At 48.1% G+C, this 19,384-nt stretch overlaps 1 protein-coding gene across 9 annotated transcripts in view; it reads left to right on the forward strand.

Moving 5' to 3' along the window:
• kat6a (K(lysine) acetyltransferase 6A) overlaps positions 1-19,035 on the forward strand; it is a 40,317-nt gene extending 21,282 nt beyond the window's left edge. For 6 of the 9 annotated variants that reach the window (XM_015342018.2, XM_015342062.2, XM_015342035.2 and 3 more), the window contains 13 exons: positions 2,040-2,172; positions 2,438-2,552; positions 2,648-2,994; positions 4,602-4,720; positions 6,464-6,579; positions 7,054-7,195; positions 7,935-8,096; positions 8,525-8,618; positions 8,737-8,968; positions 9,460-9,640; positions 9,883-10,560; positions 10,733-11,021; positions 13,352-19,035. In XM_015342018.2, the coding sequence (XP_015197504.2) occupies positions 2,040-2,172; positions 2,438-2,552; positions 2,648-2,994; positions 4,602-4,720; positions 6,464-6,579; positions 7,054-7,195; positions 7,935-8,096; positions 8,525-8,618; positions 8,737-8,968; positions 9,460-9,640; positions 9,883-10,560; positions 10,733-11,021; positions 13,352-16,932 (6,189 nt within the window). In that variant the 3' untranslated portion in view covers positions 16,933-19,035. The remainder of the gene's footprint in view (positions 1-2,039; positions 2,173-2,437; positions 2,553-2,647; positions 2,995-4,601; positions 4,721-6,463; positions 6,580-7,053; positions 7,196-7,934; positions 8,097-8,524; positions 8,619-8,736; positions 8,969-9,459; positions 9,641-9,882; positions 10,561-10,732; positions 11,022-13,351) is intronic. The other 3 variants (XM_015342071.2, XM_015342078.2, XM_015342055.2) reach the window with 2 other exon arrangements.
• The last annotated feature ends 349 nt before the right edge of the window (positions 19,036-19,384 follow it).

The following is a 19,384-nucleotide window of genomic DNA, read 5'->3' on the forward strand; positions in this document are numbered from 1 at the left end:
CATTGTGCAAAGCAGAAGACCTAAGGCTTGGATATTTGTTGCAGTGTGAAGAAGCAAAGAATTAAAATCAGGGAATGTTATGTTAAAAATGATACACTGCAGTAGTCAGTCCTCATTCAGGATCTTGTGTATAGCTTTGGTCACTAAGTTTAAAAAAGGTATTGCCGTTCTAGAATCAGTCTGGAGTTGTGGAGCCAGATCAATTATGGGCTTAAAAGAGTGTGTGGTAATGACGGGCTGGAGAATCCTTACCTGTCTATCTTGAATAGAAAAATCTATGCGGGGACCTAATCCAAGTAGTCAGAATCCTAAAAGGCATTGACGGAGTCAACGCAGTAGACTTCTTCAGATTTACCAGTGAAAGATGCACCAGAGGACACAACACAAGTGTATTTTAGCCTAGCAGGTGGCACTTTATGTAATGGGTTGTGGGAGGATGGAACAAGCTGTGTTGTCGAAGCTCATGTCCTGGCTTCTTCCGAGAACTGGTTGGGTGGATGAGGTCGTTGGTTGAATTAGTAACCAGCAGATAGATTTACAGAATGGCCTCCTCTCATTTGTAACTTGTTGCACAGAGTTTGTTCGCTGTAGGATGTTTTCAGTTCAGAATGTGATTTCAAGCAATATCTTTTTTTTTTTTTAATTTTTCTTTGTCTCAGTTGTACCAGTTATTTCTATTTCTAAGTCATGTTTTAACCGATGCCATAAGGGCTCACTCAGTCCTGAGCAGCGAAGCATGATGTAAGAACATTCATGGTGTACTGTTAAACTAAGCTAGGTATGTTCATGCAGTTAGGTATTGGAACAAGACTTCTTGAAGTTGCCAAATGTTCCTTAATGGGCAAAGGGATGTTACTGTCCAAAGTGATTTGAGAGGTTATTAATTACTGCAGTGTTCTGTGAAAGTGTTTTCCACTCAGGTGCTAAGTGGCGGAGGCATGCTCTCGTATGACCTGCAGTGTCTCTCAGCTGACTTTCATGGGGGAGATGAGGATTGGAAGAAAGAGTGCTTGTAGTCCACCTCTTCCTTCATGAAGCAAAGAGCGGGTCCCGTTAGCTACCAACAATTCTGAATGCTGCAGCATATTTAAGACCATAGAAACAAGGGTATTTAAAGTGCTGGTTAACTGTATTTCGCCATGGCACATTCACGTTTTACTCCCGTAAATTAAATTTCAGATTCCATTTTAATGAAATGGCTTACTTTCTAGGAAACTGTTAAATTTGGTAAATTGTCTGCTAGTTTTTCCTTCTTTGAAAGTGTTTTTATTGGTGGAAATGGAACTGTATAGTTCTCCTTGGAAGGAAATGGTAGTTTTTGATAGTAAATTACAAACAAAAAATATTTCTCTGGGTATTTTCTACATTATGGTCAATTATTAGGTACAATTATTCTGTTAGGAATCATTTTAGCACTTATTTTTACTGAACAATTTTCTTGTGAAAAATGCAACATTTAGTTAAGATTCAGAACATCTCACAGGGGCTCATGCCTCTGGGTCCCCCAGTATTATGTCTGTGTCCTGGGTGGTACTTTTTTCAAGGTTTGGAGTGCTATTTGTAATCACTACAAATCACATTTAAGTGAAGTCTCAGCTGAAGTTCTTAATTACTTTTAAATGAAAATTTTCACCTTTTTTGCAAGTTGGAAAAACCTGCGGTACTTGCAAGTTGAGTGATTAAAAATGATAAATTTCTCAAGTTAGTGACTCAATTAAGGATTTATCTTGGGGCTCAGCTGGAATGAAAAAAATGCTTTAACTTGGTATACAGAATGTGGTAATTGGGTCTCCAGCACTCGCCTATTATCTGTTCAGTTTACTGTTTAAAGATTGATGTGGTCATTGGATTTAATGTTTTGTATTTAGTATTTTGTTTTGGTATTGATTCCATATAAATATTTGATCAAAATTACTATTGGTAGTGTATTATTTAGCTGTATTTGTATTTTGTTATCAGCATCTTTGTCTTTTTGTCTTGTTCTCCGTATTAATACCTGTAGTCTCTGCTGTGCTGAGGATCTCCCTCTCTCTCTGCAGGACAACATGCTCTTCTGTGACTCCTGTGACCGGGGCTTCCATATGGAATGCTGTGACCCCCCTCTGACTCGGATGCCCAAAGGTCAGATCACCCTGCTCTCAAAGCTGGGCACCTCTGGCTCCCCCACATACAGTAGGGTTATTTCTACGCTAATTATTAAGCACTTTATCTGTAAATTGACGATTTGATAAGCATAGCGCTCCCATCTTTAACTATGTCAAATGAACTGAGACTGCAGATGGGTGGTATAGCCAAATTTTTTTTCATGTTAAAATACAGTGGTTCAGTTAAAGCAGAAAACTGTCGTGCAGCTGTTACAGGAGGCGGCTACTGATGCCGTGCAGCAGAACAGTAATGCAGAACGCATGACCGAATGGCATGTTTTTCATTTTTACAGGAATGTGGATCTGTCAGATCTGTCGGCCGCGGAAAAAGGGAAGACGACTGTTACATGAAAAAGCAGCACAAATCAAACGGCGCTACAACACACCACTGGGACGGCCCAAAAACAGGTACAGCACACATGCCCGGTGACAGCAGCTCTTAATCCTTTCCCCCATGCCGGGCCTTCCTCGGGTCATTTTCTTTCCTCTGTCCTCCCGTGCAGGTCAAAGCGCCCCTTCAAGAAGCTGAGGGGGCCTCCAGGGCGGGGGGGCCGGCGGCGCAGGGCGGGGCGGCTCTCCCGCGGCTCGTCCTCGCCGCCCTCTTCGCCCGCCTCCTCCTCCGAGGGCTATCCCGGCGACGACCGCCTGCTCTTCGGCTTCTCCGGCGACGGCGACGAGTCGCCGGGGCTGCGCTTCAACAAGAAGACGAAGGGCCTGATCGACGCGCTCACCAAGTTCTTCACGCCCTCCCCCGACGGGCGCAAGGCCCGCACCGAGGTGGTGGACTACTCGCAGCAGTACCGCGCCCGCAAGAAGGGGGGCAGGAAGGGCGAGGCTGCGGACAGGACAGGTACGCCGCTGTTCCTGCCCAGAGCCCGTCTCCAGCAGAGATTCACCTGTTCTGGGGTTAGAAAGGGAGTACTGAAGTGTGGCGCCTCCTGTTATATAACATACAAGATACTGGCGTAGGAACACTCCAGTGAGAATGAAAAACTGCCTCTGAACTTTACTGTCAAATCTGCTAGATTTTAGTAAATACATGACAGCAAATCATTTGGTCAATGCTGTAACTAGGCTTGGCAGGGTTTTCATTGTAAAGCATTGCCTTAGAAAGAATTGTTTCAATGTGCAGTCGCTCACTGTTTGTAATATCTGTGCGTGACAGCCACGGTGTCGCCTGAAGTGTCTTATTACTAAACTTGTGGCCCTTGTCAACAAATACTTGGCAGAATGGGACTCTTAGTCTGTTGTTGATCTGCATCTGTATGGGGAGATGTGATTTGACAAGAGCTGCAGTTGCACTGAGAGTGCTTTCCTTGCAAAGCACCGGTCAGAGTCATTACTGCTTTTCACGCTTCACAAACTGCCCCACGTGAAGTGGAGAGGGGAGCTCCGACTCCACCAATGTCATACAGTACTGTTCAGCAGTTTGTTTTACGGTTCTAATTTGCTTTAAACATTTGTCTAATTTTTTGAATCGTTGTCTGATAATTTTTTCTACCCAAAGCTTTGTAGGTGTACGCTGTGCAGAATTGTAATTACTGCTTGTATGCAGTCATCTCATGAGTGCTTGAATGTCTATTCCTGTAATCGATATGTTCAGCTAGATTGTTGATTATGGTTTTACTTCAGTTTCAATTTTAATGTGCGACCGGGCAGAGGTTGAGGTTGGCTCAACTGCTGAATTTCCTGTTCTCCAACGTCTAACAGAGCCATGGTGAAAACTGAATACATGTTGGCTAACAATTAAATCCATCGTTAATACCAGCTGTAGACTGAGCAAAGCACAAGCTTGATCTACAATTGGGGTAATCTGGGTTTGTTAAAGCAGGGTTCACCGATCAGGCAGTAATTCAGGTTCAGCATGGCCTCAGTTTCTGTTCAACACATTAAAGGCTCTGTATTGTGAGGAGTGTGATGCGCACTTGTACTGCTAACGTGCAGGGTAACAGGTGGAAGTTTCAGATGATCGGGCATCAACCTTGTCTCTTTGTGATGGGCAGTGCTGTTTCTGCAGAGGTTGCACTCTATATTGCTCATACATTTTGACTATTTTCAAATTGCACTCTTTAGCCAAACCAGAGAAATATACCTGTCTCCTTGTGATTCATCGTGCTGGTTAATTACTTTGCGGTCATTTTAATTTTTTTAAGAAACTGGCAAGTATTATTGAACATTTAAGCATTGTTTTTTTTTCAAGTACTTTTATAGTAATTTACACCAACAAAAATCCATGATACATAATGCGCATATTAATATACACATAACGATATAGAACATGTAAATTGTTGCACTAATGTCTAAGTAGAGTAATTTGTGAAAAGAAAAGGGCCAGATTTCGAAACCAATTTTATTTACGATTAAAATACGTATATCGTCTCCCTCCCTGACTGACTGTCTTTGTGCTTAGCTGCCTGTGTGTCTCTCTGACTCCCTCTTCTGCCCGATCTTCTCCAGACAATCAGGAATCCCGTGAGGAGTGGCGGGAGGGAGAGGAGAGGCCGCCCGGCATGCAGGACAGCGTCTCCGAGAAAGACATGGAGCTCTTCCGACACATCCAGGAGCTCGCTCTGCAGGTAATCCAGAGAGAGAGCGAGCCTGCAGAGGGATGGGGGACAGGAAACCACCTGGCGCGAGACAGAAGTGAAACTCTCACAGAGAAGGAGAGAGAGTGACCTGGGGAAAGGGAAGGATAACTATGCAGTACTGTATTCTGCAAGAGGTGTTCTTAGAGGCAAGGGTATCTTGGCAAGAGAGGGAACGGGTACCTGCACACGTTTTTCCTCAAGCGCTAATGCACTTGCACTGAGCTGGGCGCCTCGACCAGTTGCTGCACTAAAAACCCTGTGCCTCCGGAAGCCGCTGCTCACAGAGAAAGTGAGAGGGAGGGGAATGGGGGGGGCGAGTGAGAGAGGCTTCGTTTAGGAGTGTACCTGTGTGTGCGCTCGTGCATGCATCTGCGCATGTGTCTAGGCACTGGTGTCTGTCAGTCAGTGCAGGAGGCTCCGTGTCCTGATGTGCAAGCAGCTCTACTGGAGCTCAGTGCCGCTGGGCATCCGCCTGGCAGAGCGCTGGGAGTTGGGAGAAGCTGGTGCGCCACCACAGGTAGCCCGCGGTTGGCTCTTCCGTGTGAGCAAGTGCAATTTGTGTTTGTGTGCTTCAGGTCTGTTGGAGGTGAGCTCTGTGCACAGCTCCAGATAGTCGTGGTGGCTGTGCAGCTGAGACTTTTAGACAGCTTTGTGTTGTGACCTCAGAGACTTGTGTTTTTATAAAAAAGTATTTATTTTTTATGTTGTCTTGGGGAGGCTGCCTGGATTGGTGAGGAAGGCTTAATCTGCTCCGCAGTGAAAGGATTCAGCTGTGCCATTTTCTTAATGAACTAACAATGCAGCTCAGCTTTCCAAAATTCAGTGGACTGAAATATGCATTTCTTTGTTTTATAACTAATTGCCTGTGGTTTTAATTAAAAACAGTTGAGGATGGTTTGCCGTTTTACAAATTGGCCTGTCATGTACAGCAGTTTAAAATGGCTTGTTACTTCAGACTGATTTTTCCAAGCCTGAGTTTATTATGGGGAAGGACAGACACTGCTGGGCAACAGTCTGCAAACTATATATTTTAGAGTGTGTTTTTGTTATAAAGTGACTCAATAAAATTGTGTAGTTTAAGCAGTTAAAGTATTGTATTTTTTTTATTTCTGTTGGACTGCAGTCCAGCATCCAGTGTAGAATAAGGTTCATAACCAGTTTGCTTAATATCATTTTTAGTTCATGATATGAGTTGGAATGTTTTTGGTTAGCTTTTCTGAATTATTTAATCTCAATCAGAATATTAGCCTGGTTAATTTAAGACATGTATATTCATGCATATCTTGTAATGCTTGCAGAAAACACTCATGTGCATGAACACAGAGCAGGTGTGACTTGTACATAAGAGATTTCACATATCTCCGTGTGTGGGTTTCTATCTGGGTTTCTGAAGTGTGATCAGGCAGACTGCAAGCTGTGGCTTACAGATACTGGAAGTTTCCACTCGAGACAGGCCAGCAGTCTAATAATAATCTACTGAAACGGAGCCAGGAAACCACTGTGAGATGTACTTGTCTTGTGTGGGTAGTGTGTGTGTGCACAAAGGGTGTGTGCACTTCAAGCTGTTTGTTTTTATGTGCATAATGTTGAGGTTCTTTGATGAATAAATTACTGATTAAGAAGTCTGATTTTCTCATTTTACCCTTTTTGCTACTATTCATTTGGTTTCTGTCCTCTGAATGCCTGTGAACGCAGTGTGGTCTCTGATGAATCTGTCTGTTCACTTTGCAGAAAGTGGGGGTAACGGGGCCCCCCGATCCGCAGGTGCGCTGCCCCTCTGTCATTGAGTTTGGGAAGTACGAGATCCAGACCTGGTACTCCTCGCCCTACCCCCAGGAGTATAGCAGGTAACTGCATACTTTCTACATGCACTGTCATCGCTAGTCAGTATGTACACTGAGTGGGGAAAACCAGACTGCAGCCACAGTCTGGGACATGGACAATGTGCAGATTAAGGCCCACAGGGATTTCTTCATGCAGACTACCTGTGTAGCACCTGTGTACTTGCAGGCACATTAATATTTTTTTAATATCTTTGGGGAGACTGTGCCCTCTCTAAGAATATCCTCCTCCCCTGCCCCACTTCCCTGAAATGCTTGACAAAACTCCCGACATACAGTGCATTTATCTGTGATCCACCTATGGGCTATACATTGCAAGTAGTGGAACTTTTAAAAGATTTTGTGAAGTGCTAGAAGAGGTATATGCAGCTGTCCCAGATGCACAGACTCCTTATATGATAAAAGGATTCTGGCTGTAGTTCTGATTTTGGTAATGTGCATCCTGTTCTGGGCCTCACTGTGCTTTGCTGTTGCCTTCAGGTTGCCCAAGTTGTACCTCTGTGAATTCTGCCTGCGGTACATGAAGAGCCGCAGTATCCTGTTCCAGCACATGCGCAAGTGTGGCTGGTTCCACCCCCCTGCCAACGAGATCTACAGGAAAGACAACGTGTCCGTCTTTGAGGTCTGGAGGATGGGGAACGGGGCTCAGTCATTTACTTGTGTGTGTTCTTCATTGTGTGCAGGTTTTACTGAATGTGCCTCCAGTTGCCTATCCTGCCAGTAGGGCCTTTATTTTGGCTGTCCACCAATTGGATGTAGAGGTGTTCTCCAGTCTCCTGTTCTCCTTAATAACGACCCTGTAGGCTCTTCTAATACTGTGTGGAGAAATTAAGAGCATTCCAGACCTATTGCTAGAAGTTTCTAGGCTAAAGTCTGTATTTTAGACTTTCCCTCAGTTAGATTTTGAACAGGGAAACTGGGCTGCACAAGGACAGACAAGATCCTTTAACTCTGCTGGCCTCACTGTTTCCAGGTGAGAGCTTCCCACTGTTTCCATTGGGCGCACGAGTACTGAGGCTGTGAGGTGTCTTGCAGGAGATGCTCTGCAAGTGTTCTCCTCAAAAAGGCAGTGGGAGAGCAGTGTTCTTGTCCTTGCTTCTGGGGGTTTCGTAGGCGTATTCAGCTGACTAAGCGAACCGTCAAATCTTTTCACTAATTGTAAATGAAACCCAGAGGCTTTCTCAGATAAGACTGAAGACCGCTGCTGTAGAGAATGCGTAGCAGAAAAAAGGTTTGGTTAGTTTTTTTGCGGTTCCTGCCAGTGTGTGGTACATACTGATTTTGTGTGTCTTGTATGCTCACCATCCTGTGTGCACATGTGATGTTAACTGACAGCCCTGTGTACCTGTGCTCTATCTTAGGTGGATGGCAACGTCAGTACAATCTACTGTCAGAACCTGTGCCTGTTGGCCAAGCTCTTCCTGGACCACAAGACGCTCTATTATGATGTGGAGCCCTTCCTCTTCTATGTCCTGACACAGAACGATGCCAAGGGCTGCCATCTTGTGGGCTACTTCTCCAAGGTGGGACCCTCAAATTCAGACTGATAGACACACCCTGCGCATGTGCCATTGAAAGAAGGTTTTGATTTGGTCTCTATTGTTTGTTCAGAATTCAAGCTCATGAAACGGAGCTGCTGATGTGCTGGATAGATTGTGTGCACTTTTCTGCTGTCTTTTTTCATCTTTCTCCCTGTTCCCTTACTATGGTAGAGCAGTAGAGAGTAGAGGAGTTTATTGTCATATATACATTGGAATTATTCGCGCTGATCTCTCGGGACTTAAACCGTACAAAACTGTGACAACACCACACAATGTATACAGTACATCACAAACATAATAATAAGGCTAGGCCCTGTGTTCACCATCTTTTTCACCCATCTCTGTCACCTTTTTCTGCCTCTTTGCTTTTTCTTTACCGTCTTCATCTTTCTCTTTTCCTCCCTGTACAGGAAAAGCACTGTCAGCAGAAGTATAATGTCTCCTGCATCATGATTCTTCCTCAATATCAGCGAAAGGGCTATGGACGTTTCCTCATTGACTTCAGTAAGTGTTGTGCAAAAAGATCGGGACTCCCATGACCACTTTGTGGCTGTTTCTAGGTGCTCTTTTTCTGGTTTTACATCTCTGGCTCCATCTCTCCATCCTTTTCTTCTCTTTCCAGGCTACCTGCTGTCGAAGCGTGAGGGCCAGCCGGGCTCGCCAGAGAAGCCTCTTTCTGACCTGGGCCGGCTATCCTACATGGCATACTGGCGCAGCGTGGTGCTGGAGACCCTGCACCAGCTCCACGACCCCCAGATCACGATCCGCCGGCTCAGCAAGATCACAGGCATCTGCCCTCAGGACATCACCGCGACTCTGCATCATCTCAACATGCTGGAGTACAGGAGGGACAGGTAGGAGTGATATGGCTTATACAATGAGAAGCATACTTTTTCATTACAACACTGCTATTCACTTAGACACTGAGGCACTGATTTGCTATAATACCTAGACGAAACAGTGTTATGCATGCTAATGCTATCATATTAGTATACTTCATTGAAACGCTGATGCAGACATTGATATGCTCTTGTTGAAAATTTTATGGACGCTATTTTACCGCTAGGACCTGCCACAAAATGCTGGACTGTTATAGGGAAGTTAAAAAAAATGCACGTAGGGATAAGAACATGGACATCCATGAGCATTGTGTTGCATGTTCATTATTATGGAGCAGGTCAACATTATCTTTCAATTGTTGTTGTGGCTGGTCTGGGTACCAGCCCTTGGCTCCTCTTTGATGCCACCAGTCCATTTGTCCCAAAAACACACTATTACAACAGTGAAATGCGTGCTCTAGTTGCCCGCAATGCCGCCGCCGTGCCTGAACCTGTCTGTGCTCCAGGTTCGTGTTGGTGCGGCGAGAGAAGATGATTGCAGCTCACGTGGCCCGGCTACGCATGAACCCACGCCAGCTGGAGGTGGACCCAGACTGCCTGCGTTGGACACCTGTTATCGTCACCAACACCATGGTCTCCGAGGGTGAGGAGGAGGAGGAAGAGGAGGAGGAAGAGCCCTGCAAGGAGGTGAGTTGTTTATCGTGGGACATTAACTGATAATCAGATTCTTAGTGTTGACGGCTTAGATCAGTGAGAGAGTTTCATACTGCAGTTAGGGCAGTCAGCCTTGACCAGGTGTTTTTAGTTGCACGTTATAAATATGTGCAGCGTTGTCAGTGCTGATTCATAGCAGTCAGACAATTTGAGCTGTTTTGTATCTGCATAGATCGGTGTCTTTTTAATTCACAGTGTTTTTACATTCCCTCTAGAACAAGCCCAATCTGACCCCTGCCCCAGTGCACTGGCGACATGGTGACGAAGAGGAGGAGGACCGGAAGTGCTTCCCAGCACTGACAAACAGCCAGCCCTCTCCAGCAGCATCTCCCCTCCATAGTGCCCAGCTCCTTGCCGACACCCCCCTTGCTCCTGCCAACGGGGAGCGGAGGTGTGGGCGCCGGGGCCGCAAGAAGCAGGACTGGCTCTGGGTGAAAGTGAAGGACGGGTCGCGGGGTGAGAGAGGCCGGCCGAGGAAAGTGCGCCGTGAAGAAGAGGAGGATGAGGACGAGGAGGAGGAAGGGGCTGAGGAGGATGAGACCCCTGCACCACCCCTTTCTCCTCCGGCCCTGTTGGCCACTGAGACAGAACTCGAGCTGGACCCCAGCTCCAGGCTGGCAGAGGGCGATCAATTGACCCGGCCCCCTCCTATCATGCCTGCCCCACGCAGGGGACGCCCTGCTCGCAAGAAGAGGGGACCCCGAAAACGAAGGCTCAGTGATGGCTCTGGAGAACCCCAGCCACCTCAAACCCTCAGGCTTGGTGAGGCACCTGCCCCAGCCAGAAGGGGGCACTTTAGCGACAGCAGTGAGGAGGAGGAGGATGATGAAGAGGGCTTGAGGCCTAGGTCACCCCCAGTCCTCACCAAGCCCAGCCTGGGACTTAAGTGCAAGGTAAGAAGGTTCTCTAAACATGGCTTCTCCATGAAAAACTTTTTAAATAACTTTTGTAAATTGCTGTATTTACTCATACTAAAAATGTATTAAAGTTGATGTTCCTTGAAAGCTAAATACAGTTAGAACTAGAATTTTCTACCTAGTATTTGACAAACTCATTTTTTCCCAGAAGACTCTGCGGAAGCGGCGCGTGCGTCAGCGCAGTCACCCGCACAGTAGCGTCGTCACGGAGACCATCTCGGAGACAACGGAGGTCCTGGATGAGCCGTTTGAGGACTCGGATGTGGAGAGGCCCATGCCGCGGCTGGAGCCCACCTTCGAGGCACTGGAGGAGGAGGTGGCGCCCTATTCCCGTGGGCAGCGCCGCTACCTGCCGCCTCGCGCCGCCCTCAGACACTCAACCCCGGCGCCGAAGAGGAAGTGCCACCCCACGGTGCACACGGAATCGGAAGACGAAGGTCGGGCGGTTTTTCAGGCTGTTGATTTTAGGATGATCCATATTCGCCCTCCTACTGTTATCTGTAGTTGAAACCTAAATGTAACTAAAAGTACGGGAAACTGCAGAAATATAATCAAAGGTACACATACTTGTTTTTGTAGGATCAATCTATTGGACTTGGGATTCGTTTTGGTCCCCAAAACAATATTTGCTTGCAGACACGCAGTCATTCGTTTTTATGTGGAATTAAAAACTCTTGGCACGTTGGTTCTCCTGATTCCTGAAGACTGTACTGTTGCTTACTAGCTGCAGACCACGGCGGGTTTTGATGCTAGCGATTTTCCAAGAAGTTAAGTACAAATGAAAATGTTATAGGATGATGATGATATTAAACCCAAAATCAATTGCACAGTCGCGAATAACATGGTTTTGGTAACTAATATTCCTGAAATGCTCGTTTTTGTTTTTTTTGAGGAGGTTGGTGTGACAGAAGCACTGAGTAGCTCCATACACTCACATTTCTTGACAAGACAAAGACCGTAAACATATGAAAATATGGGGATTTTTTATTTCACTAATATTTTGTTTAAAACAAAATATTAATTTTTGAAAGAACAAGTAAAGGTTTATTCCATGCTGTAAAGAGAAGAAAAGAAACGTTTTGGCTGTGGAGCCTTCTTCGAGAAGCCTTTGCAGCCTACACATGGTGACGCAGCAAAGTACACCTTTCAATAAAATGGTTTTACATATCAGGGCATAAATAACAATCGTCTGGTCCTCACCAACGTCTATATATTAGACAAATCTAACCTCAGATAACAGATAACACAACAGATTTATTCAACAAAAAGTAAATGCAGAAACCATGTAGGGAAAAATTAAGTACACCCTTACTGCTTTCATAGGAATTAAGGTAGTTAGCAGCCAGGTGCTGTTAATCAAATGCACTTGATTAGTTGATCATCAGGAAGTGTGACCACCTCTATAAAAGCAGAACTTTTGGCAGTTTGGTGGTGTTAACATCATGCCAAGGAGAAAAGACATCAGCAATGAACTCAGAGAAGCAGTTCTTGCTGCTCATCAAATCTGGGAAGGGTTATAAGGCCATTTCCAAACAATTTGAAATCCATCCTTCTACAGTGAGAAGGATTATTTACAAATGGAGAACATTGAAGACAGTTGCCAATCTTCCCAGGAGTGGGCGTCCCAGAAAATTCACCCCAAGGTCAGACCGCATAATGCTCATAGAGATTGCAAAGAACCAAAGAGCTACATCTAGGGATCTACAGGCCTCAGGTAACATGTTAAATGTTAAAGTTCATGACAGTACAATCAGAAAAAGACTGAACAAGTATGGCTTTCATGGAAGGGTAGCCAGGAGAAAACCCCTTCTCTCCAAGAAGAACATGGCAGCACGACTTAGGTTTGCAAAGTTGCATCTGAACAAACCAAAATATATTTGGACAGACAAGACCAAAGTGGAGATTTTTGGTCATTGGCAAAAACCAAACAGAGCGTATCACCACAAACACCTCATACCAACCGTCAAGCACGGTGGTGGAGGGGTGATGGATACAGCTTGGGCACCTTGAGTCATCGAGTTGACCATGAACTCCTCTTTATACCAAAGTATTCTAGAGACAAATGTCAGGTCATCTGTGCGACAGCTAAAGCTTGGCCGAAAGTGGGTCATGCAACGGGACAATGATCCCAAGCACACCAGCAAATCTACTGAATGGCTGAAAAAGAAAAGAATCAAGGTGTTGAATAGCCAAGTCAAAGTCCAGACTCCAACCCCATTGAGATGCCTTGGCGGGACCTTAAGAGAGCTGTGCATAAACAAATGCCCTCAAACATCAATGAACTGAAGCAATGTTGTAAAGGGGAGTGGGCCAAAATTCCTCCAAAACGATGTGAGAGACTGATACACTCATACAGGAAACGATTACTTCAAGTTTTTGCTGTTAAAGGTGGTTCTACAAGCTACTGAATCATGGGGTACTACCAAATTTTTAACACATGGCTTCTGCATATTGGCTTATTTTTTGTTAAATGATGACAGAGTGGAATTTGTTATGTGTTTGTCACCTGGGGTCAGATTTACCTAATATTAGGACCTGGTAAGGACTGGATGATTTTTTGTTATATCCTGATATAACAAACCATAGAATTGAAAGAGGGTGTACTTTCTTTTTCACACGACTGTATCTACTTGAACTAGTATTAATGTTTGATATTGCTACCCTACAGACATGTGGCTGATGAGGTGTGTGTTTTAGGTGTCTTTGCTGTTTTCCTCCCTTCTTTTGTCAGTGAATTAATCTCGCCTGTGACTTTGTGTTGGTCCAGATTCCACTCCGGTCCTGAAGCCTGCGGTTGCACTGCACGCTCAGGACCCAGGGGCGGGACCGCCGGTGCTAGGAGAGGAGGACATGATGGAGGCAGAGCCGGTGAAGAAGAAGAAGAAGGGCTGGCCGAAGGGGAAGAGCCGCAAGCCGCTGCACTGGAAGAAACGGCCGGGGAGGAAGCCGGGTAGCACCGTCAGCCGCGAAAACTCAGGCACGGCACTGGCTCTGGAGACAAGCAAGGGAGAAGACGACGAGGAGGAGGACGAGGATGAGGACGAGGAAGAGGGACTGGGAGAAGAGAGGGAGAAGAATGATCTTGCGGGGAACCCGTCCTCCCCTCTGACCGAAGAACAGCCACCCCCGAAGCTCAAGCTCAAACCGGGACGGAAACCGCGGAGCTACTACCTGCAGCGGGCTCAGGAGGAGGCAGCGCGGCAGGAGCAGGAGAGGAAGAGGCTGGTGCAGCAGCAGCTCCTGGAGAAGCAGAAGCTGGAGGAGCGAGCCGGCAGGAAGAGCACCAGGGCGGGCGGAAACAGCAGCAGCAGCGCCGTGGCGGCGGAGAAAGAGAAACGGAAACACTCGGAAGACGAGGGAGAGGAGGAGGAAGAGGAAGAAGAGGATTACGATGATGAGCACAAAGAAAAGCCAAAGCGGCAGGGACGGCCAGCGTTGGGGACCCTGCTGGGGGTACCCCACAAACATACTGCAACGGAGGAGGAGGAGGAGGACGACGACGACGATGACGACGACGACGAAGATGAGGCCTGGGAAGAGAATCACTCTTCCTCTCATGCCATCCCACCTCCCTCTTCACATGCCCGAGCTCCACAAGGCAGGGCAGATGGAGAGCGAGAGGAGGAAGAGCGGGGGAGCAATAAAAAGGCTGCGGTGACTACAGCCAGCACAGCGGGGCCGACAAAGAGCATCGGGCGGAGGAGTGAAGACCACGATGCCGACGACGAGGGCGATGGACACCTCGAGGGGAAATGCGAGAAGAACAAAAACGAAAAGAGGAAGAGTCAAGATTCTGAAGAGGAGGACGAGGAGGAGGAGGATGAGGAAGACGAGGAGGAAGAGGAGCCAGCTTCTCCTGTTCGGACACCCCCGGTCAAGGAGGAGCCACAAACTTTTTTAGATACGGTGGGGAGCGCAGTGAGAGAGGGCGCTGACAAGCAGCAAGAGGAGGAGGAGGAGGAAGAGGAGGAGGAAGAGGAACTAGAGGAGGTGAAGAGCCGACCTGACGCCCAGGAGGAGCGCCGCCGCAGGGAACAGGAGGAGTCCGCAGCAGCGGCTGCGGCCGTGGAAGCCGTCACCGCCATTCCTGTGCCTGAGGAGCCCATCGACTTGCAGCCCTTGCATGAGGAGCCCAAGCCGGTGCTGCTGATCGAGTCTGAGCACCAGCACCCACAGTCGCACTCGCACACGGACTTCAAGGAGGAGCTGAGCCACCATCACGTGCACCACCCGCATTCCCACAGCCATGCGCCAGCCCACCCCCACCCCCACCATGCCAGTGAGCTTGATCTTGAGACCGTGCAGGCCGTGCAGTCGCTCACGCAGGGCGAGGCCCAGGACTGTGAAGAGCCAGAACCGCCGGGGGCTTACCAGGACTGCGAGGAGACGCTGGCAGCCTGCCGCACGCTGCAGAGCTACAATCACCGCCAGGAAGGCGAGGACGAGGCTGCTGCGCTCGCGCTGGTGGAGGACTGCGGCCCCGCCTCCCAGCACAGCAGCCCGCTGTCTGGCCATGCTCATCACGCTGCGCCCTCGCTCCCGGGGCAGTCGGTGCGCTCCGTCAGCAGCCCTGGCCTGCCCCCTGGGACGCTTGAGGCTGGAGTGGGAGGAGGACCAGTGACTGGAGCAGGAGGACCAGGAGGAGGAGGGGGATACACCCAGATCACTCCAGAGCACCCCGGCTCCCTCTCGGCACCTTCCCTGCAAAACATGGAGACCAGCCCCATGATGGATGTGCCCTCTGTGTCTGATCACTCTCAGCAGGTGGTGGACAGTGGCTTCAGCGACCTGGGCAGTATAGAGAGCACCACAGAGAACTATGACAATCCCAGTAGCTATGATTCCACAATGGGAGGTGGAGGTGGGGGGGGAGGGGGAGGAGGAGGGAACGGAAACAGCATAGCAGCAGTGGCTGTTGTTGCAGCGACCGCCTCTTCTACTACGTCTTCTGCAGCGGTTTCCTCTGCGTCTTCTTCCTCTGGCTCCGCGGGCTCTGCTCCACCTTCGTCGTCTTCTTCCTCACAGGCCAATAGCTGTCCCTTCAGTGGGGGGGCTCCCGCTGGCTTGGTGTCTTCCAGTAGTAGTGGGGGCAGTGTAGTCAATTCCCAGATTGGGGCACTGGGCAGCAGCTGCAGTCTGATCCAGCAAGGAGGGGGCGGCGGAGCAGGAGGAGGGGGCAACAGTGGAGGCAGCGGTGGCAGTAATGTACCCCAGCCACCCCCGCCTCCGCCACCCCCCTCAGCCTCCACACCTGGCTGTGGTATCAAGTCTCCGCAGAGCTGCGTCATTGAGAGGCCGCCTAGCAGCAACCAGCAGCCACAGAAGAAAGTGGCGCCCCAGCAGGCCACACCACCCCAGCCAACTGCACCCCCGCCTCCACCACCCCCCCAGCAACAGCAGCCGCAACAGCAGCAACAGGCACTGTCCCAGTGCAGCATGGGGAACACCTTTGCCTCCACGCCGATGATAATGGAGATCCCGGAGTCTGGGGGGGGAGGCTCTGGCAGTGGGGGAGGCCGCAGCCTGTATGACCGCATGGGCCAGGACTTCGGAGCGGGCAGCTACCCCCAGCCCTCTGCCACCTTCAGCCTGGCCAAACTGCAGCAGCTCACGAACACCATCATGGACCCGCATGCTGGCATGCCCTACTCGCACTCTGCAGCTGTCACCTCTTATGCCACCAGTGTCTCGCTCTCCAACGCACCTCCTGGCCTGGCACAGCTTGCACCCTCGCCACACCCACCTCTTTCCCAGACGCAGCCCACCATGACACCTCCCCCCAACCTGGGCTCCAGCTCAATGAACCTGGGCTCTCCACTCCTGCAGTGCAACATGCCGGGCACCAATATAGGCATCCCGCCACCCCCACACACGCAGCGTCTGCAGGGCCAGATGGCCACTGTAAAGACCCACCTTTCCATCCGGTCCAAGTCGGCCCCTCTGCCCTCGGGCTCGCCTCACCAGCAGCAGCTGTACAGCCGGAGCTCTGGCGCCGTCACCATGCAGGGCACGCCCCGGGCTCTGGCTGTGCAGCGCGGCATGATGCCCAACCTCATGCCCACTCCGACTGCCTACAACTCCATGAACATGAACCCGCTGAATGCCATGCCCACCGGCTACCGCATGCCACAGCCTATGATGAACAGCGGTTACCACGGCAACCCACCTTACATGAATCAGCCTGCCCAGTACCCCATGCAGATGCAGATGGGCATGATGGGGGGGCAGGCCTACCCCCAGCAGCCTATGCAGCCAAATCACCATGGCAACATGATGTACACTGGCCCCTCCCACCACACCTACATGAACGCAGGCGTGCCCAAACAGTCGCCTTACATGAGCAGATGAGCGTGTGAGCAGGAACGGGTATCAGTGTGGGTCTCTGTTATCCTTCCAAGACCTGAGGAAGAGGAGGGCAAGGGACTTTTTTGTTTTGTTCTATTTTTATTTTTCTTCTTCCCACCTCCTGTTTTCCAGGGAGTGTCTAATGTTACTGAACTGACAGGACAAAAACAGACTTGCAGACTATGTGGACCTCTGGCTGCAGCTCTCTGCTGGACTGCACTCTTTCTGCTGGGGGGCCCGAGTCTCTTCTCCCCCTGCGTCTCCACTGCGGGTGAATATATGTTCATCTGAGTGGGGAGGGGCGCAGGGGCGCAGCTGAGATCAACTGAAGAAAATAGAAAAAAAGTGTTTTTGTAAAAGATGTAAAGCAGTGCACACAATCTTCTGAAATTAAAATAGGAGCCTTACCTAAAGATAATTTCAAAAAAGGAAAAGATGTAGAAATGGAATTTCTTCTTTTTATACATTATGAATTTTTGTTTATAACAGTTAATGCTTGTGTGCAGTCCATCTTTTTTATGTTTTTATTTTTTTGTTGTTTGTATTGTTGGAAAGGTCTTTTAATTCCAGTCAGAGATACAGATCCTTTTGTCTTTTATGCAGCACACTATCAGACACACACACCCTTATTGCCACTTCTTTCACCGGGTTGGTGGCACCTTCCTAGGCTAATGGAGGAGTGTGCGGTCTCCTGGCGCCCTGGTCTTCCCTGGGTAGGAGGCTGCACTGTCCCGGGCTCTGTTCAGTGGACTGAAAGCCATTACTGACGCGCGTTACTCAGCTTCTAAGAACAATGAAAAGAGAAAGTCCACTCTCGGCAAGCCCTGGGCTTTATTAGGATGTGATGGCAACTCAAAAGACAAACAGGAGTTGCAAGAATTTTTAAAAAACGTGTCCATGTAGTTTGTGATGTTCTGCGTGTTTAGATGTGCAGGCATCCCAGGGTTTTTTTTTTATTCGCACTGCGCATAAAGGAGCAGGGCTGCCAGCTGATTGGTGGGGGTAGTGAGCCGTGAGCAGATAGTGCAGGACCTGCACGTGTGAGCCCATCACTCGGGCACACCTTGTGTTCACTTTAACCCTGACCGTCACCAGAGCTCTCTTGATGTGCTGCCCTGTCATCTCCCCACGGTACTGGTACGCAGAGAAAGAGTACGCGAGTGCTCCTGGGGACTGCCAGGTGGAGAGGTCATTCCAGTGTGGGAACGTCAGGAGTCAGTCTTTCGTCTCTGAAAAGCTGAATTAAAGGGGACACTCACTCCCATTGGCTGTGGTCGCGGGTCAGCAGATCTAGAAGTTTTCATTCGAGTGACAGCAACACTTTTCCAGAAATTAAATGTCCCAGTATTCTGACTCTGACCGGGAGTGGAGGAGACTCTACAGTGATGAGTTTTACTTGTTACTATTTTTTTTTCCTCTGAATTTTATCAGATCGGGCAGCTTCCTTTTATGACACAAGCTGACTCTTTTTTCGACTTTAGAAAAACTTATTGTAGAGAAAATGTTTTTTCTATAATATAAAAAAGGAAAAAAAATCCTGCATATTAATATTGGTACTGTCATTTTTTCACTTCTGTTTAAAAAAAAAAGGTATTTTTTAGCTGGAATCTTGGGTAATCTTATTAAGAAATTCAAAACTGAAAAAAAAATACAACTCACGTTTAGTGACTTAAGATGCCTTTAACCTTTCCATTCCATCTCATCTTTAGACTTTTCTACCTTTGTTGTAGTATATTAAAGCTATTTTAAGACAAAAGAAAATCTCTAAATTCTCTAGCGTTCTTTTGTTTTTTGTGTATAGGACGACTCCTTGCGTCTCTGAAGCAGCATGTAAAAATGAGCTCAGTATATTCCTGTCTGTTTATATCGCTTCTCTTCCCCTTTTGTATCCTTTGTAATTGTACATGGTGAGTTGTAAGCTAAGAGAGAGAGAAGGGGGAAGATGGAGTGCTCATGGAGGCCGCGTGTGGCACAGGCCCCAGGACACTCTTTGTCTCCTTCCCCTGTTCCTGTATGTATTTTCACTTATGTTTTTCTTTCTTAGCAAGTACTTTCAAAAGAACTCTGTACATTTTAACATAAAATAAATTATGTTGAGCCATTTCAGTCTGAATCGCAGTGATTTTAAATCATGGCAGAAGTCATAAAGGTTTGTACTGGTCCGAGATGGTGCTGGACTGATACCCGCAAAGTTAAGAAGAGGTGATCTGCAGAAACTTTGAGTGACGGGGAAGTGCAAGGAGAAGTGAGAGCTGGTTTTGCTACTTAAAATGTTTTGCCACACCTCTACAGTCTGCCTGTCTTCATACCTGAATTACTCCTGCATCCTGTTTGGTTTCTAGAAGCAAACTGGATGCGTTTCCTTAGGAGTAAATGCAGTTTCAGAACATTTTAATTTCAGTTTTAGTTCTTCTCTTGTTCACGTTGGCTGGGCAAGAGTTGAAAGTTTGCGTTC

Source organism: Lepisosteus oculatus, chromosome 2 (assembly GCF_040954835.1).
Source record: "Lepisosteus oculatus isolate fLepOcu1 chromosome 2, fLepOcu1.hap2, whole genome shotgun sequence".
Classification (NCBI taxonomy): Eukaryota; Metazoa; Chordata; class Actinopteri; order Semionotiformes; family Lepisosteidae; genus Lepisosteus; species Lepisosteus oculatus.